General features: G+C 47.0%; 2 protein-coding genes across 3 annotated transcripts in view; one reads left to right on the top strand and one right to left on the bottom strand.

The window, feature by feature from the left end:
* LOC125885997 (calpain-2 catalytic subunit-like) overlaps positions 1 to 4,501 on the bottom strand; it is a 37,340-nt gene extending 32,839 nt beyond the window's left edge. Inside the window, exon 1 of the mRNA XM_049571889.1 lies at positions 4,143 to 4,501. Coding sequence (XP_049427846.1) covers positions 4,143 to 4,379 — 237 coding nt within the window. The 5' untranslated portion in view covers positions 4,380 to 4,501. The remainder of the gene's footprint in view (positions 1 to 4,142) is intronic.
* A 111-nt stretch (positions 4,502 to 4,612) lies between these two features.
* The window catches only part of capn8 (calpain 8), a 44,004-nt gene continuing 32,770 nt past the window's right edge, over positions 4,613 to 15,846 (top strand). Inside the window, exons 1-5 of one of the 2 annotated variants that reach the window (XM_049571888.1) lie at positions 4,613 to 6,595; positions 7,684 to 7,924; positions 11,224 to 11,293; positions 11,406 to 11,524; positions 12,657 to 12,790. In XM_049571888.1, coding sequence (XP_049427845.1) covers positions 6,462 to 6,595; positions 7,684 to 7,924; positions 11,224 to 11,293; positions 11,406 to 11,524; positions 12,657 to 12,790 — 698 coding nt within the window. In that variant the 5' untranslated portion in view covers positions 4,613 to 6,461. Of the gene's footprint in view, positions 6,596 to 7,683; positions 7,925 to 11,223; positions 11,294 to 11,405; positions 11,525 to 12,656; positions 12,791 to 15,846 lie in introns of those variants that run through there. The other variant, XM_049571887.1, reaches the window with a different exon arrangement.

Below are 15,846 nucleotides of genomic sequence, written 5' to 3'. Positions count from 1 at the left end.
GTGTGTGTGTGTGTGTGTGTTTTGATTTGTGTGTAGAGTTCTGAGAGTGTGAGGCATGCTTTCAGAAAATGTGTGTAAACAATCGAGGAAAACTGTAAATAATAATGTTGAACCATGTGTGTTAAATCATTTTTATATCAGTCAGTAGGGGGCGCCACCAGTTTGGCCTTTTGCAAAATTTGGCCATAAACCAATGAGGGTTTGTTCAAATATCGACAAAGTCAGTGGAGTTTTTTTTAACTCAGCCATTAAAGCATGTCCCCAAAATGTTTCTGCAGTTGACCAATAGGAAGTGACAGTGCTGCCAGAGAAGGGCGTGGCCTGGCAGAGATTTGGATGTAAATGAACCAGGGTGGGTCTGTTCTTTGTCTTTAACGCCGGCGTCCTGAACTGTCGAACGTCTTGATCTTACCCAGGTTTCAACTTTTAAAGGTCCGTCCCTGCCTGAACTCTGGAAGTGCAGCTGGCCGTTGTATCAATAAGACTGTATTTATTCTGACTCAGTTACAGTCACCTCCTCCTCCTCCTCCTCCTCCTCTTCTCTCCACTTCCTGCTTCTGAAAACTCTCAGACTGACACATCTGCACGAGGACAGATTACTTACATTTCAAAGTACTCTGAGTACAACCAAATGCTTTTTACTGTGTGTTGAAATGAAGAGTGTCTGACATGTAAAGAGTGTCAGTGTGTTTAACGAGCGCCATGTGACGTCTCCTCCCAGGAAGCACCTCTGTGTTTATGGGAGCACAGTGACTCATCTCTGTGGCATGTAGGATCTCTGATGACTCACGGGTTGTTCCTCACATGTTTGATCTGTTTCACTCTGCACGAGTCAAACTGAATATTGTATGTAACATGTTGAAGAAGCGTGTTGCTGAACACAGCCGTCTGAGCAGAGGGAGTGAAGCACACACTGTGCTTACACTGATGTGTGTTACACATGTTGTGTGTATCTGTGAACACACACAGACATTTGTAGGTCAACCAGGGGAGCGCAGGACGCTGCAGCTGCTTTTAAATCTTGTTCCGAGGCGTTTGGAGGGAAATATGAATCATGCTCGTTTGCTTTTTATCGTACTCAGTCACGTTTTAGCTCACACACTTTTCTCTCATTGTAATTTTGTGTTTCGGCTCGTTGACGTTGAACAAACGGGTCTCAGACGGTCCGAGTCCTCTGTGGATCCACTCAGGGCCCTGCTCTTTCTCCTCTTTTATTCACAGGTGACTGTCGGAGGAATCACACATCCACATCTGTGCTGAGGAACACGGATGACTCTACACCATGGTGACAGAACACCATCACGACCCACGACTGGATGAACCTGTTAACCACTGTGACCAGTCTGATTTTAGGAGGAGGTCCTGCCTTCCTGCTTCCTGTGTGATGGAGGGGGGGTCGGCGGCAGCGGAGAAGTGGTACAAGTATCTGAGCACTGACGACATCTGTCAGACGACAGACCGACGCTGAGGAGTTTGGATTATGACAGGACGATCATGAAAATGTTCTCTTCTGTTTTTATCAGGTCCCATCTGTCCTCTAACATCAACAGCTGGTTTGGAAATGTGAACAAGAACGAGGCGGAGGAAGTGGTGATGTTATGACATCGCTGCTGTTATTTTAATAACCTGCAGCATCTGTACGACGAGGGGGTCGCCTCTAAAGCTCGCGGCTGTCTCAGACTCAGCATCGCGTTTCACATGCTTCCATCAGGGCAGAGGGTCAGTCTCCCTAAACTCAGAGCACAGAGCATCGCAGATCATCACGGAGCGTCACAGAGTGTCACAGAGCGTCACAGATCGTCACAGAGCGTCACAGAGCGTCACAGATCGTCACAGAGCGTCACAGAGCGTCACAGATCGTCACAGAGCGTCACAGATCGTCACAGAGCGTCACAGAGCGTCACAGAGCATCACGGAGCGTCACAGAGCATCACGGAGCGTCACAGAGCGTCACGGAGCGTCACAGATCATCACAGATCATCACAGAGCGTCACAGATCGTCACAGAGCGTCACAGATCATCACAGATCGTCACAGAGCGTCACAGAGCGTCACAGATCATCACAGAGCGTCACAGATCGTCACAGATCATCACAGAGCGTCACAGATCGTCACAGATCGTCACAGAGCATCACAGAGTGTCTCAGAGCATCACAGAGCGTCACAGATCGTCACAGAGCGTCACAGAGCATCACAGAGCATCACAGAGCGTCTCAGAGCATCACGGAGCATCACGGAGCGCCACAGAGCGTCACGGATTGTCACGGATCGTCACAGAGCATCACAGATCGTCACGGAGTGTCATGTTTATGTAGTTTATTTACTTTATTTGTCTGTTACTACAGTAAGATTACTTTTCTTTCTTCTGCTGTTCGGGAGCTTGTTTTTGTGCTGCTGCAGGAAACAGAAACTTCAACATGTTTCCATGAAACTAACTTTTATTTTTACGTCCTAAGATTATCATCAGAAGGCTGGACACATGTTCCTGCTCCCTCCATCATATCAGTCACTGAGTTTTTATTAAATTTGACTTCATAATATTTCAACATGAGGTCGTTTCTGGAAGAACAGGATGGAAACATCTCTGTGTGATGTCACATGTCTACAGTCTGACAGAGACACATCAGATGCATCAGTGTTGATATTCCTTCCTGCTCCTCTGTAATATCATTATGATCATCATTTTATTAAAATGTGTTTCATTATTTATTCACACAGTCAGTAACAATGAAGCGTCACAGCGTCTGATGACGTCCTCTACAGACTGTGGCTCCTATAAAGACACGAGTTCAACTCTGATCACAGCGATGGATCTCACAGCCTTCCAAGATGAGTTTGACATCATGAGGTGAAGTTTCTCTAATATCTCTATAACAGTGACGTTATAAGATACTGTGTAAGATGAGATACACACACACACACACACACACACACACAGACCATGTAGAGATATGACATGTACAAATAAACAGAACCTGAATGTTTGTCTGAAGCTCCTGAACTCTGCTGCTCGCTCTGTCATATCATCTTTATCACGTCAGTAATAACAGCTCTGTAACATTTCTACATTATCTCTACATTAATATAACATCTCTGCATTATCTCTACATTAATATAACATCTCTACATTATCTCTACATTAATATAACATCTCTGCATTATCTCTACATTAATATAACATCTCTGCATTATCTCTATATTAATATAACATCTCTGCATTATCTCTACATTAATATAACATCTCTGCATTATCTCTACATTAATATAACATCTCTGCATTATCTCTACATTAATATAACATCTCTACATTATCTCTATATTAATATAACATCTCTGCATTATCTCTACATTAATATAACATCTCTGCATTATCTCTACATTAATATAACATCTCTGCATTATCTCTACATTAATATAACATCTCTGCATTATCTCTACATTAATATAACATCTCTACATTATCTCTATATTAATATAACATCTCTGCATTATCTCTACATTAATATAACATCTCTGCATTATCTCTACATTAATATAACATCTCTACATTATCTCTATATTAATATAACATCTCTGCATTATCTCTACATTAATATAACATCTCTGCATTATCTCTATATTAATATAACATTTCTACATTATCTCTATATTAATATAACATCTCTGCATTATCTCTACATTAATATAACATCTCTGCATTATCTCTATATTAATATAACATCTCTGCATTATCTCTACATTAATATAACATCTCTGCATTATCTCTACATTAATATAACATCTCTACATTATCTCTATGGTATCTTCATAACTCTATAACACTTCTATATCATCTCTGTGTCATGTCTACATTTCTGACACTTCTATCTCTATCTTCATAACATATCTATAACATCTCTGTAACACCTCGATCGTATCTCGATCATATCTCTACGATTCTGTCTCATTTCCCTGTACAAACACACGGAGGGTGTTTTGGAGCCTGGTGGATTGTTTCCATGAGGGCGGAGCAGCAGAGTTATGAGCCTGAAGGGAATCTGACAACAAACTGCACCTCCTCCACCTCCTCCACCCAACCCCACCCACCCACGCACCCACCCATCCCCACGGACCCCGGCTCGGGTCCCGGACCCCAGTTCTTACCCCTGGTCTCTTCCAGGTGACCCCCCGGACCTTGTAGGAGCTGCGGCCCAGCTCGTTGAAGCCCAGAGCTTCGGGCGCCGCGGGGAAGGTCGGGTCGCAGAAGAGTTTTCCGGCAGAGAGACACTGAGCCCGCAGAGCCGAGAAGTCCTGGTTCAGGTACCGAATCGCGTTGGCGTTGGTGCCGAAGCCCGCAGCCATGGCCCGCTTCTTGGCCAGAGTGGACGCCACGCCGGACATGATGGAGGACAAGACGGAGGACAAAAGTTAGAGACAGTCCCAGGATCTGTGATTAAACTTTTTCTCTGTTTCTGACTCAGAGTCTCTCAGACCTCCGCCCCGAAACCCGGAGGAGGAGCCAGCTGACGGTCTCTCCCTCCCTCCCTGTCTGTCTCTCCTTCCCTCCCCCTGTCTGTCTGTCTCTCCCTCCCTCCCCCGTCTGTCTCTCTCTCTTTCCCTCCCCCTGTCTGTCTGTCTCTCCCTCCCTCCCCCGTCTGTCTCTCTCTCTTTCCCTCCCCCTGTCTGTCTCTCCCTCCCTCCCCTGTCTGTTTGTCTCTCCCTCCCTCCCCCTGTCTCTCCCTCTCTCTCTCTCTCCCTCCCCCTGTCTGTCTCCCTCTCTCCCCCTGTCTGTCTGTCTCTTTCTCTCTCCTTCTCTCTCTCTCTCTCTCCCCCTGTCTGTCTCTCTCTCTCCCCCTGTCTGTCTCTCTCTCTCTCCCCCTGTCTGTCTGTAGCGGATGATGTCCATCAGTCAGTCACAGAATCAGGAAACAAATAAAATCACCAGTAACGTTCATCACAGAATCTGTTGGCCAAAAGTATGTGGACAGTTCAGGAGGTTTAAACTTGGATTAATGAGTGACCTGAAAGCTGCTAATCAGCAGGATGTGATGTCACAGTTGGGTCACTGGGACGCGCTCTGTAGATTACCTTCCTTTCACACTTCTTTAATATCTTTTAAGTGATAAAATCAACAGTGTGATATGACTGTTTTACTTTAACTGAAGTTTAATTTGAATGTTTTTAATATTTTCTGTCATAATTTCATTGACTGACTAGAAGTGTTCGAAACAGGTCGTTAATAAGGTCACTTTCATTTAAGATATACCACCTTCAGAAATACTGTTCAGTTAAAGTAAAACATGTCGCTCTTTATGTACGTTTATTTTCATGTAGTGACAGGAGGTCACATGACGACAGGTCACATGACAAGAGTCCGGGGGCCACACCTGTTGCATTACGGGCTGAGGCTGTACGGCAGCAGAGAGCGGCAACATGGCTGCAAAGGAAGTATACACAGTCCCAAAATAATAATATTCTGCATGGTCCAAGAGGCGCACAGGGTAACTGCCTCTTTGCACCTTTATTTGGTTTCTGCCTGATTTTAATATTTGTTTATTGGCCCGTTTGGACGAGTCAGTGTATTTTAAAATAGCACTTAAAAAGACGTCTGAATGATGCGTGGACGTTATTTTTTTGGACCGGTGTAATTATTTTGTTTTTTTATGGCAGCTAGTGGCCGAACAACAGGCTGCTTTCACTTTACAGAAATGTCCCGTTTTACCTAAATGCATGCAGGCTCCTGCTCAAATGTTGACAGGTGATAAAATACAACATGACAAACTTGTCTTTTTCGTTCCACTCTTATTGTTTCAGCCGCAGAAAACAGACTTGAGTTTTCCTCTGAGACCTTTTGAATCTTTGCTCCGCCCATCCTGCTCATCTCAGACCAATCACAACGATCGATGACACCTTCAGTGACTGAGCGCTGATGTTTAAAGAACCCAACTGTATTTGTTTCAGTCACCTCACAGGAAGTACTTAGTTACTCATAATTGACACAAACACATAAAATATTTGGCTCCAAGCAATATAAAAAAAAAAAAAAAAAAAAAATACATATGAGATGAATGCATGAGTGAAAACATTAAAAGGTGAAACAGCTGACATCACAGAGTCCCATTGCTCAGCAGAGGCCTGCAGGTGCTCCACCACCACAGCACATGCATGTAACATGACTACGGTTCTGTTGCCAGCGTCCACAAAGCCTGAGCTCAGTTCACTTTTCTCACAGATGCACTGTGTAAAGGTGCGTTCACACCTGTCCTGTTTGGTGCGGTTCCTTTGTGCAGGTGTGAACACACCAAACCAACCGCACCGAGACCTTCCTGAAGAAGTCTGTCCGAGACTGAGCGGCACATGTCTCGACTCTCACAGTGACTGTGTGTGCGTAACGGCCCGGAGCGCTGGTTACGAAGCACATTCAAAAACCTGACTGACGTGTGTCACGCAGACAGAACTGGATTAAAGCACACAGTGACGCTCATGATGCTGCTGAACATACCGCCATTCCTCCGAGGAGAGCTGCAGCGGGAGGACAGAGCTGTGGTAGCGTGGGCACGAGTATCAGCGGCAGGTCCTCATGTGACATGTGCGTCATCACGTTTTGAAAACAAAACGTAATTTATACAATATTATAAATATTAAATAAGTCAAAGTCGAGTCTTTCACCAGTGTTAGTCTATCAAGTCTCAAGCCCTCAAATTTGCCACTCGAGTTGGAATCGAGTCCGGTCATGTGACCCGAGCCCCCCCCACACCCTTTGGTTTGTGGTGGTCGGAAGTCTCGAGGTCCGTTTTCAGTCATCGCCATCTTGGTTTTAGGAGCCAGAAGTGACTATATTTGGGTGAGAGGGTGGAGCTGTGTAGGGGCCGAGGACACCATCAGCCTGTCACTCAGAGAGGCCCCGCCCCCTTTATAATGTGTAACTCTAAGCCTTGATAAAACAAAAAAGCGCTGGCTGTAGTTATTAGCTGCGTCATTAGGACACGGTGTTCAGGTGTGGCTGCACATTAACAAATCGCTACCATGGCAACCTGTCAATCAGGACAGAGGCGCAGTCATGCGTATCCATGGCAACATTTACATTTAAATAGCAGTGAACTTGTTTGTGAGTGCTGCCCATGTTTTTGTGTCGAACCTTCTCACAGCGTGTTTTCACGTCATCACAGCTCGCCGTGACGCTTTCGCTCGCTCAGCATACAGTTGTGTTCAGACAGCGTCCGAGTCAGTGCTTCACCTGCTTGTTCACCAAGCTAGTTAGTGCTAGCATTAGCTCTAAGCTCCGCCCTCTCAGCCAAATATGGTAAATTCTGGCTCCAAAAATCCAAGATGGCGACGGCCAAAAGGCCAAACCCGAGTGTGTAAACACCTGCCTGTGTTTATCAGACTGAATAACTCACAGTCAACTGATATCACACTGCCACCTCAGCTGGACCAAAGCTCCGCCCCTTCACACCTGACCACCTTATACCTGACACTCTCACACACACACACACACACACACACACACACACACACACACACCTACAGCTCACACTTAGACTCTCTGCAGACTGTCGTTTCTCTCACTTCCAGAACACTCCGGACTCTCGGTTACAGCTCAGTTAGATTATTGACTTTTGGCTGAACTTCAATCGACTGACTCTCAGAAAACTGTTCAGCAAACTTTCAGCAGACTCTCTGTAACCCTTCAACACCCTCTCAGGATGGCGAACACAGCAGCAGAGCTGGCGAGGAGGAAGGCCCGGGAGGAGGACGGCAGCGGTTGTCGGGCCAACGCCGTCCCCTTCAACCAGCAGAAGTTTGAGCAGCTGCGCAGCGAGTGTCTGCAGAACGGTTCGCTGTTCTGTGACCCGACCTTCCCCGCAGACTGGGACTCTCTGGGATACAACCAGCTGGGACGCTACTCCTCCAAAACCATTGGTGTGGAGTGGAAACGACCCACGGTGAGATCAGACACTGAGTGTGTGTGTGGTTGTGTTTTCTGATGAATCATTTGTTCTATAAAAATGTGAAAATGTTGATGCCAGACTCCAAAAGAAAAAGGATCAGAAATTCTTCTGCCTTAATCAGAGTTAATCGATGGTTGATGTCGACAGTGGGACGGGACAGAAAGTAAGTGTGAGCGGGCGAGGCGGGATGGTGATGACAATGTAGAGCTCAGCAGCGATCAGTTTGTTGAGGAAACATGAAGTATGAGCCATGTGTCATCTCATGTTGGGGCCATGAAGTAAAATAGATCGTTGAGATGATATCATCCCGATCGGGATGCTAATTCCTGTGTTAGCATTGAGCTAATGGAACAGGCGCTAGTTATTTGCCACATGGTTGTCGCAGTTAGAATTAACACTAAACATTAGGGAAGCTGATATATAACAACTCAGTTGAGCAATAACTGATATCAATACATCCACATTTTCTCACCTAATATCAGTGACCATCATCATCAAGTCTGTGCTGTAGATGAATTAACATCATATCATACACACAGACTGTGATGGTGACGGAGACATGAAACACTGTTCAGTGTCTGTAATATTCACTCAGTGTGCTAAAGGAGAAAAATAGCGTTGGCTGATTGTGATGGTTGATTTTAAAGTCGATATCTGCCGATGAGGTGACGATATTATCGTGCATCTAAACATACAACAAAGAGGAAATAAAATGAAAGGCAACGTGTGACAACAGTCTGTAACATAAATCCAGAACAGAAAAATGACAAGATAACAAATGAGTTCAGTAAAGAAGCTTCAACTGTTCAACATTAGCTGAGTGAATATTGTTGGTTTTTATATTTAAATATGCAGTTTTAATATAAATCCTTAGTCACTAACAGGCAGACAGCGGACCGAGTCCGGACCCAGACGCCGTCCTATACGGACCTGGATCTATAACCAGTAAATTATTAAGGGATCTTAAATTTTGACGGGACGCTTCTATTCTAGCTGCTCAGGAAAAGCACAGGCCAATTGCATGCGAGTTAAGCCACCCCACCTGATACCACCCAGCCAATCAAATCTCTGCTGTCCAGGCGATTAACACTGAGACTCTGTACAGTCAGAGGGGAGAGGAGAGAGGCGAGTGACAAGCAGAAAGACGCATTGAAAAATAGAAAGACAGAAATATAGAGAAAGAAACAAAGAGATACAGGGAGAGAAGACAGAGAGGAAGAGACGAGTGAGTGAGGGACAGAGAGAGGACGGAGAGGAAGAGACGAGTGAGCGAGGGACAGAGAGAGAGGACGGAGAGGAAGGGACGAGTGAGCGAGGAACAGAGAGAGAGGACGGAGAGGAAGAGACGAATGAGCGAGGGACAGAGAGAGGACGGAGAGGAAGAGACGAATGAGCGAGGGACAGAGAGAGGACGGAGAGGAAGAGACGAGTGAGCGAGGGACAGAGAGAGAGGACAGAGAGGAAGAGACGAGTGAGCGAGGGACAGAGAGAGGACGGAGAGGAAGAGACGAGTGAGCGAGGGACAGAGAGAGAGGACGGAGAGGAAGAGACGAATGAGCGAGGGACAGAGAGAGGACGGAGAGGAAGAGACGAATGAGCGAGGGACAGAGAGAGAAGACGGAGAGGAAGAGACGAATGAGCGAGGGACAGAGAGAGGACGGAGAGGAAGAGACGAGTGAGCGAGGGACAGAGAGAGAAGACGGAGAGGAAGAGACGAATGAGCGAGGGACAGAGAGAGAGGACGGAGAGGAAGAGACGAGTGAACGAGGGACAGAGAGAGAGGACAGAGAGGAAGGGACGAATGAGCGAGGGACAGAGAGAGAGGACGGAGAGGAAGGGACGAGTGAGCGAGGGACAGAGAGAGAGGACGGAGAGGAAGAGACGAGTGAGCGAGGGACAGAGAGAGAGGACGGAGAGGAAGGGACGAATGAGCGAGGGACAGAGAGAGAGGACGGAGAGGAAGGGACGAGTGAGCGAGGAACAGAGAGAGAGGACGGAGAGGAAGAGACGAATGAGCGAGGGACAGAGAGAGGACGGAGAGGAAGAGACGAATGAGCGAGGGACAGAGAGAGAAGACGGAGAGGAAGAGACGAATGAGCGAGGGACAGAGAGAGGACAGAGAGGAAGAGACGAGTGAGCGAGGGACAGAGAGAGAAGACGGAGAGGAAGAGACGAATGAGCGAGGGACAGAGAGAGAGGACGGAGAGGAAGAGACGAGTGAGCGAGGGACAGAGAGAGAGGACGGAGAGGAAGAGACGAATGAGCGAGGGACAGAGAGAGGACAGAGAGGAAGGGACGAATGAGCGAGGGACAGAGAGAGAGGACGGAGAGGAAGAGACGAGTGAGCGAGGGACAGAGAGAGAGGACGGAGAGGAAGGGACGAGTGAGCGAGGGACAGAGAGAGAGGACGGAGAGGAAGAGACGAATGAGCGAGGGACAGAGAGAGAGGACGGAGAGGAAGAGACGAATGAGCGAGGGACAGAGAGAGAGGACGGAGAGGAAGGGACGAATGAGCAAGGGACAGAGAGAGAGGACGGAGAGGAAGAGACGAGTGAGCGAGGGACAGAGAGAGAGGACGGAGGGACAGAGAGAGAGGACGGAGAGGAAGAGACGAGTGAGCGAGGGACAGAGAGAGAAGACGGAGAGGAAGGGACAATTAATATTGTCAAAATGTTTTTGAATCGTACTTTCTTTATTTGATTTGACAGTCAGATGTTTGCACACACTGATACAACTCCTGGGCTACTTCAGTATAAATCATAAATAAATCATATCTCAAGTTCGACTTTATGTTCTGGACCTTTGCGTTGGGAAATTTTCTCTAACTGGACCTCTTGGAATTTTAGTTGAATACCCATGATGCAAATAAAGACTTTTCAGCATTATTTAAAGTCACAACACAAGAACGGGACAAAAGAGGAGTGGAAGTCCACTGCTGTGTCACCCTCTCATGTAAACACACAGTTTTAGGAACTATTTCTTGATGAACGACAGCGTATCCCTCCGCCTCCAGCTGTAGCAGCTGTAGCGCAGGTCGTCACGGGTCACCTGCCTTTTGCCAGTTTGAGGATATTAACAATAAAATTAAACCAGGTCCAGTTAATAAAATAAGAGTGTGTGAATCATTAACGAGACGACGGGTTCACCTGCGCAGGTGAGATCAGAGTTAAAGTTAAATAATCAGAACAGCAGAGTTATAAAGAACGAAAATATGATCAAATATGAAGCTGCTGTCCTCATCACACTGTCACAGTGACATCATCATGACATCACCTGCTGTCTCGTCCAATCAGGAGCTGTGTTCTGACCCTCAGTTTATCGCTGATGGAGCGAAGAGAACAGACATCTGTCAGGGAGCGCTGGGTGAGACACACACACACACACACACACACACACACACACACACACACACACACACTCTGACCACAGTGGCCTGTGACAGCGGAGCTCATGTGCCCTGCTCTGTGTCTGTCAGGTGACTGCTGGCTGCTGGCTGCCATCGCCTCTTTGACTCTGGACCCTCAGATCCTGAGCAGAGTGGTTCCTCCCGGACAGAGCTTCAGGTCGCAGTACGCCGGCATCTTCCACTTCCAGGTCACATGATTCAGTCCAAACAGAGAGTCACAATAAGTTACACTTCTAACTCAAGGTCCTCTTACTGGATTTCTTCCCCGGCTTTTTGCTGCACCACATGGCCTCTATCAGTGGGTGGAGCTTCACTCCATGCCGACAGTAAGCTGAGGTGAAATACTCACAACTCATCCAGTAAGAGGACCTGACCTCACAACGTCCTCCAAACTTAAGATAAATGATTTCATTAAAAGTACAAACATCATCGGCGAGCTCTTGTTGATGACGTGTGTCAGAGGTGTCAGCAGTGACACGTACACAAACCAGATGTTTGCTCGATCTGTACTCACAGTGTTTGGTTTTATTTCACACCTGATGCCAATAAAGTTGCTTCAAATTAAACCGAATCAAACTCCAACAAAAGGCAGTGAGCCGCCAAACATGACAGCTTCTGTGTCATTAAACCTTTTCTACAGGGAGTGGGTGGAGCCTGTACAGGAAGTGACATCAGTGGTGTGTCTCAAATCACATACTTCCGTTAGCACACTTCCATGTAGTATACTATGTGTACTATGTACTCATTGGCATAGTGCGCGAATTTCGACAGGGTAGTGTTGTCTCAAACCAAACACGGCCGTTGTGCACTCACCGGAAATGACGACCACAAATTAGCTAGTTAGCAAATTAGCATTAGCATTCGCATTATCGTTTGTGGTGACAAATCATTACAGACTGCTGAATGAACCCAACAAACACACTGCTGGCTTATACCTGACAACAGTATAGTGGTGCTTAGTGCAAAAAACACATATATTTGTACAATGCAGCGACGTTCACGGTCGCACAGTCCTTGGCCGTTTGAAAAGTGGTCCCTCCCCTTCTGCTACGTAGCCAAGATGGCGACCATTGAGGGCGAGAAGTGTCCATAGTCCCACACTCAACTTCTTGACCGTTTTGAGTGCACCATCCAGGTACTCATAGCGCACTGCATTTTCCATACTTCTCAGTGTGAACGCACTTATGCACTCACAATATAAAGTGTAAGTACAGAAGTACGAGATTTGAGACACAGCACAGTTGTTTTTGTACCTGTGGCAGTAAGGGGAGTGGGTGGAGTCTGTACAGGAAGTGACATCAGGTGTTTTTGTACTTGCAGCTGTGGCAGTATGGGGAGTGGGTGGATGTGGTGGTTGACGACCGGCTGCCCACCAGAGACGGGAAGCTGCTGTTAGTTCACTCGGCAGAGGGCGGAGAGTTCTGGAGTGCGCTGCTGGAGAAAGCTTACGCCAAGTAAGACACACATGTTGGCGACCTCTGAACTTTCCATCCAGCACCACCATGAGACAACAGCTATTGGACCTACCTGTTTCCATTCCCAGGTCATCAAATACTGTTGCTCTGATACGCCCCTTGACGTCTGGTAGTGACGCACGGGGAACCCTTCAGCGTCTCTTTGTAATGCACAGCTGAAAGAACGCAACACATAATTAATGTTCTGAAACGGCTGTGGTTAGGTCTAGGAAAAAGATCATGTTTTGGGTTTAAAGAAGTGCGTTTGTTACATAGTGACGTCAGTGCGCGACGATCAATCAGGAGAGACCAGGTGAATGAGATAAAGATGTTTAATACAGACAGAGGTGAACAGATTAACAGATGATGTGATGAATATGAATCAACAGAACATCTTTGGCACTTGGACTCTCGAGAGGGATTTGCAATCAAGCGCCATCTGAGCTGCAGTACTGCAGTAGGATAACCCCGCATCCTTCATGGAGTCCAGACACTGCTGCTGCTGGTGGTGGCTGATGACTCTGAGACTGAAGGCTGATGAATCTGCGAAGACTTGGAGGTGATGGGGAGGTGGAGGGTTCACACAACTGCAGCATGAAAGAACTACGAGCAGGACGAGAACTGTATTGAAAACATGATGCAGTAAGATGATGGGCTGACAGAGAAGGTGTGTCCCTGTGCTATTGGTTAACTGAGATCAGCTGGCAGAACAGCTGATGTCTCAGTGATGGCCCGATAATGACAGAAAGAAATGAGTGAGCATGTGTGCGAGGAGTGAACGGTAGATGCTAAGAGAAAAACTTTGAAGACCTAAGGAAAAGCAGCCTGTTTGACCCGCCCACCTCACCTCCCTCTAACCCGGTGTTTTCTGACTTCCTTGCTCTTTACATCACATCAGTTGCTCTCAAGTATTACCACAGATGGGTTTATATTGGAGTTAACTGAAAGCCTGGTGCGTCCTGTAAAAACGCTAAAGGGCCTTTGGCGTCAGTGTCACATGTTGAGGGGCGTGACAAAGTGACGGTATTTGACACCCTGTTACTGAAAAGGAGCTGATTGGATGGATTGTGATGAAATGTGGTACATCATCCGTGTTCTCGACAGGTTGACCTGACTTTCATGTAGCGCCATCATCAGGTCAACATTTAAATGATTCCAATTCTTTGGTTTACGACCAAATACCTGCAGACATGATGACGCTCAGCCTTAGCTGGACTCTGTGTCTACTGACAATGAGCTAATACTAGCATGCTAACATGCTGAACTAAAATGGTAAACGGGCGGCACGGTGGTATGGTGGTTAGCACCGTCACCTCACAGCAAGAGGGTTCCTGGTTCAATCCCAGGTGTGGGAGCCCTTCTGTGTGGAGTTTGCATGTTCTCCCTGTGTCAGCGTGGGTTTCCTCCAGGTGCTCTGACATGTTCTCCCCGTGTCAGCGTGGGTTTCCTCCAGGTGCTCTGACATGTTCTCCCTGTGTCAGAGTGGGTTTCCTCCAGGTGCTCTGACATGTTCTCCCTATGTCAGAGTGGGTTTCCTCCAGGTGCTCTGACATGTTAGCATTTAGCTCAAAGTAGCGTCTGTCTGTGCTTCTCAAAGTCAAGGATGGGTCCTTCCATGTTAGGTCCTACAGTCAGTCTCCTTCCTGTCATTTGGTGAACACACATTGGAACAGGTTAGTGAGTGCCCAGGTGTGTGTCATTAAAGAGGCCCCACCTTCATTTCAGGCAAATCATGTACAAGGAATTGTGGGTACTTCATGCCTGCTGAGGATACACACATGCATCCTTGAAAATCCTCTGAAGGAAGGACTCTGTCCTCGGTAGAAATTGAAGGATCCTTGATGTTGCAACAGTCCTTCGATTTGATGATGCAGCCTCTTAAAAATTCAGCCGTTTAAGGATCCGTCTTCGACTCTGAGAAACACCATGAGTCTCAGCACGGCCTCACAGAGCTGCTGGTCGGAGTCAATGACCACAGTGTGACGTGGCTCTGCCTTAGTGACACACTGACACTGCAGGTCCCCACTGTTTACACTTCAACTGAAATCCCCTGTTAATGTGTAATTACTTGTAGTTTGTTTCCTACTGTCCAACACTTCACTTTCTCTCACTGGTTCCACTTGTTTACACTTGAGTTAACTCACATGTGTGATTACCCTTCAAAAGACACTGCAGCTCCTTCAACACTCTGAAGTGAAGAGCCAGAGACAGGGACTAAAATTCATTTTTCTCTGACTGTACTTTGGTTCCCAGGGGACTGAATGCAACCACACTGTCTTTAAGGACTGAAGGACCTGAAGCTCCACATAAAACGTTGTTCACCTGTGCTGACTCCAGATCAGCCGCTGAACACCGACAGTAGGAAGGCAGTGGTTAGAGGAGTGCTGAGTGAAAGCCTGCTGTGTGTGAGTGAGTGAGTGAGTGAGTGAGTGAGTGTGTGTGTATATGTGTATATATGTGAGTGTGTATGTGTGTGTTGGAGGTGATTAGCAGCAGGGTGGAGCAAAGTTTACTCAGTAAATATTCAGCTCGACCAGCCTGGAAAACAAACAGAGCTGCTGACTCAGCTCTTTATGCTGAACAGGTAACCCTGTCACACCTGCTGCTCTGATTTACTCTGCCTCGCTTCACATCCCCACAGTCTGAAGGATGAAGAGTGATTTTATCAGAGTGCTCTCAAATGGTCTTTGAAGCTAAATCGGTGGGTCTACTTCCAGGGCGCTGCTCTGCCGGTGACCTGGGCCGTAGTGCTGCGCTGCATATTGCACTTTTGCATTTATTTATGTTTCTACGTTATTCTCTGTTGTTACATGTAGTCTGTGCAGGGCCACTCCTCCCTAAACGCAGAACACGCGCTGTGCGTAGGGCTTCGTCTTCCATGGGGGGCCATATTTTGCGCGAGGGGACGCATTTGTGCATATGCGCAATGGATGCGCACATGCGCTATGGTGAGACGCGCATAGAATCAGCTCGAGGAAGGAGAGAAGAGACCTGACCGTCCATGCGTCGCTGCAATGATTGACAGCACTTGACATCTGAACAATAAGAGGGGTGCG

The sequence above is a fragment of the Epinephelus fuscoguttatus genome, linkage group LG3 (genome assembly GCF_011397635.1).
Source record: "Epinephelus fuscoguttatus linkage group LG3, E.fuscoguttatus.final_Chr_v1".
Taxonomy (NCBI): domain Eukaryota; kingdom Metazoa; phylum Chordata; class Actinopteri; order Perciformes; family Serranidae; genus Epinephelus; species Epinephelus fuscoguttatus.
The sequence above is the reverse complement of the archived record's forward strand: the minus strand, read 5'-3'. Positions and strand labels throughout refer to the sequence as shown.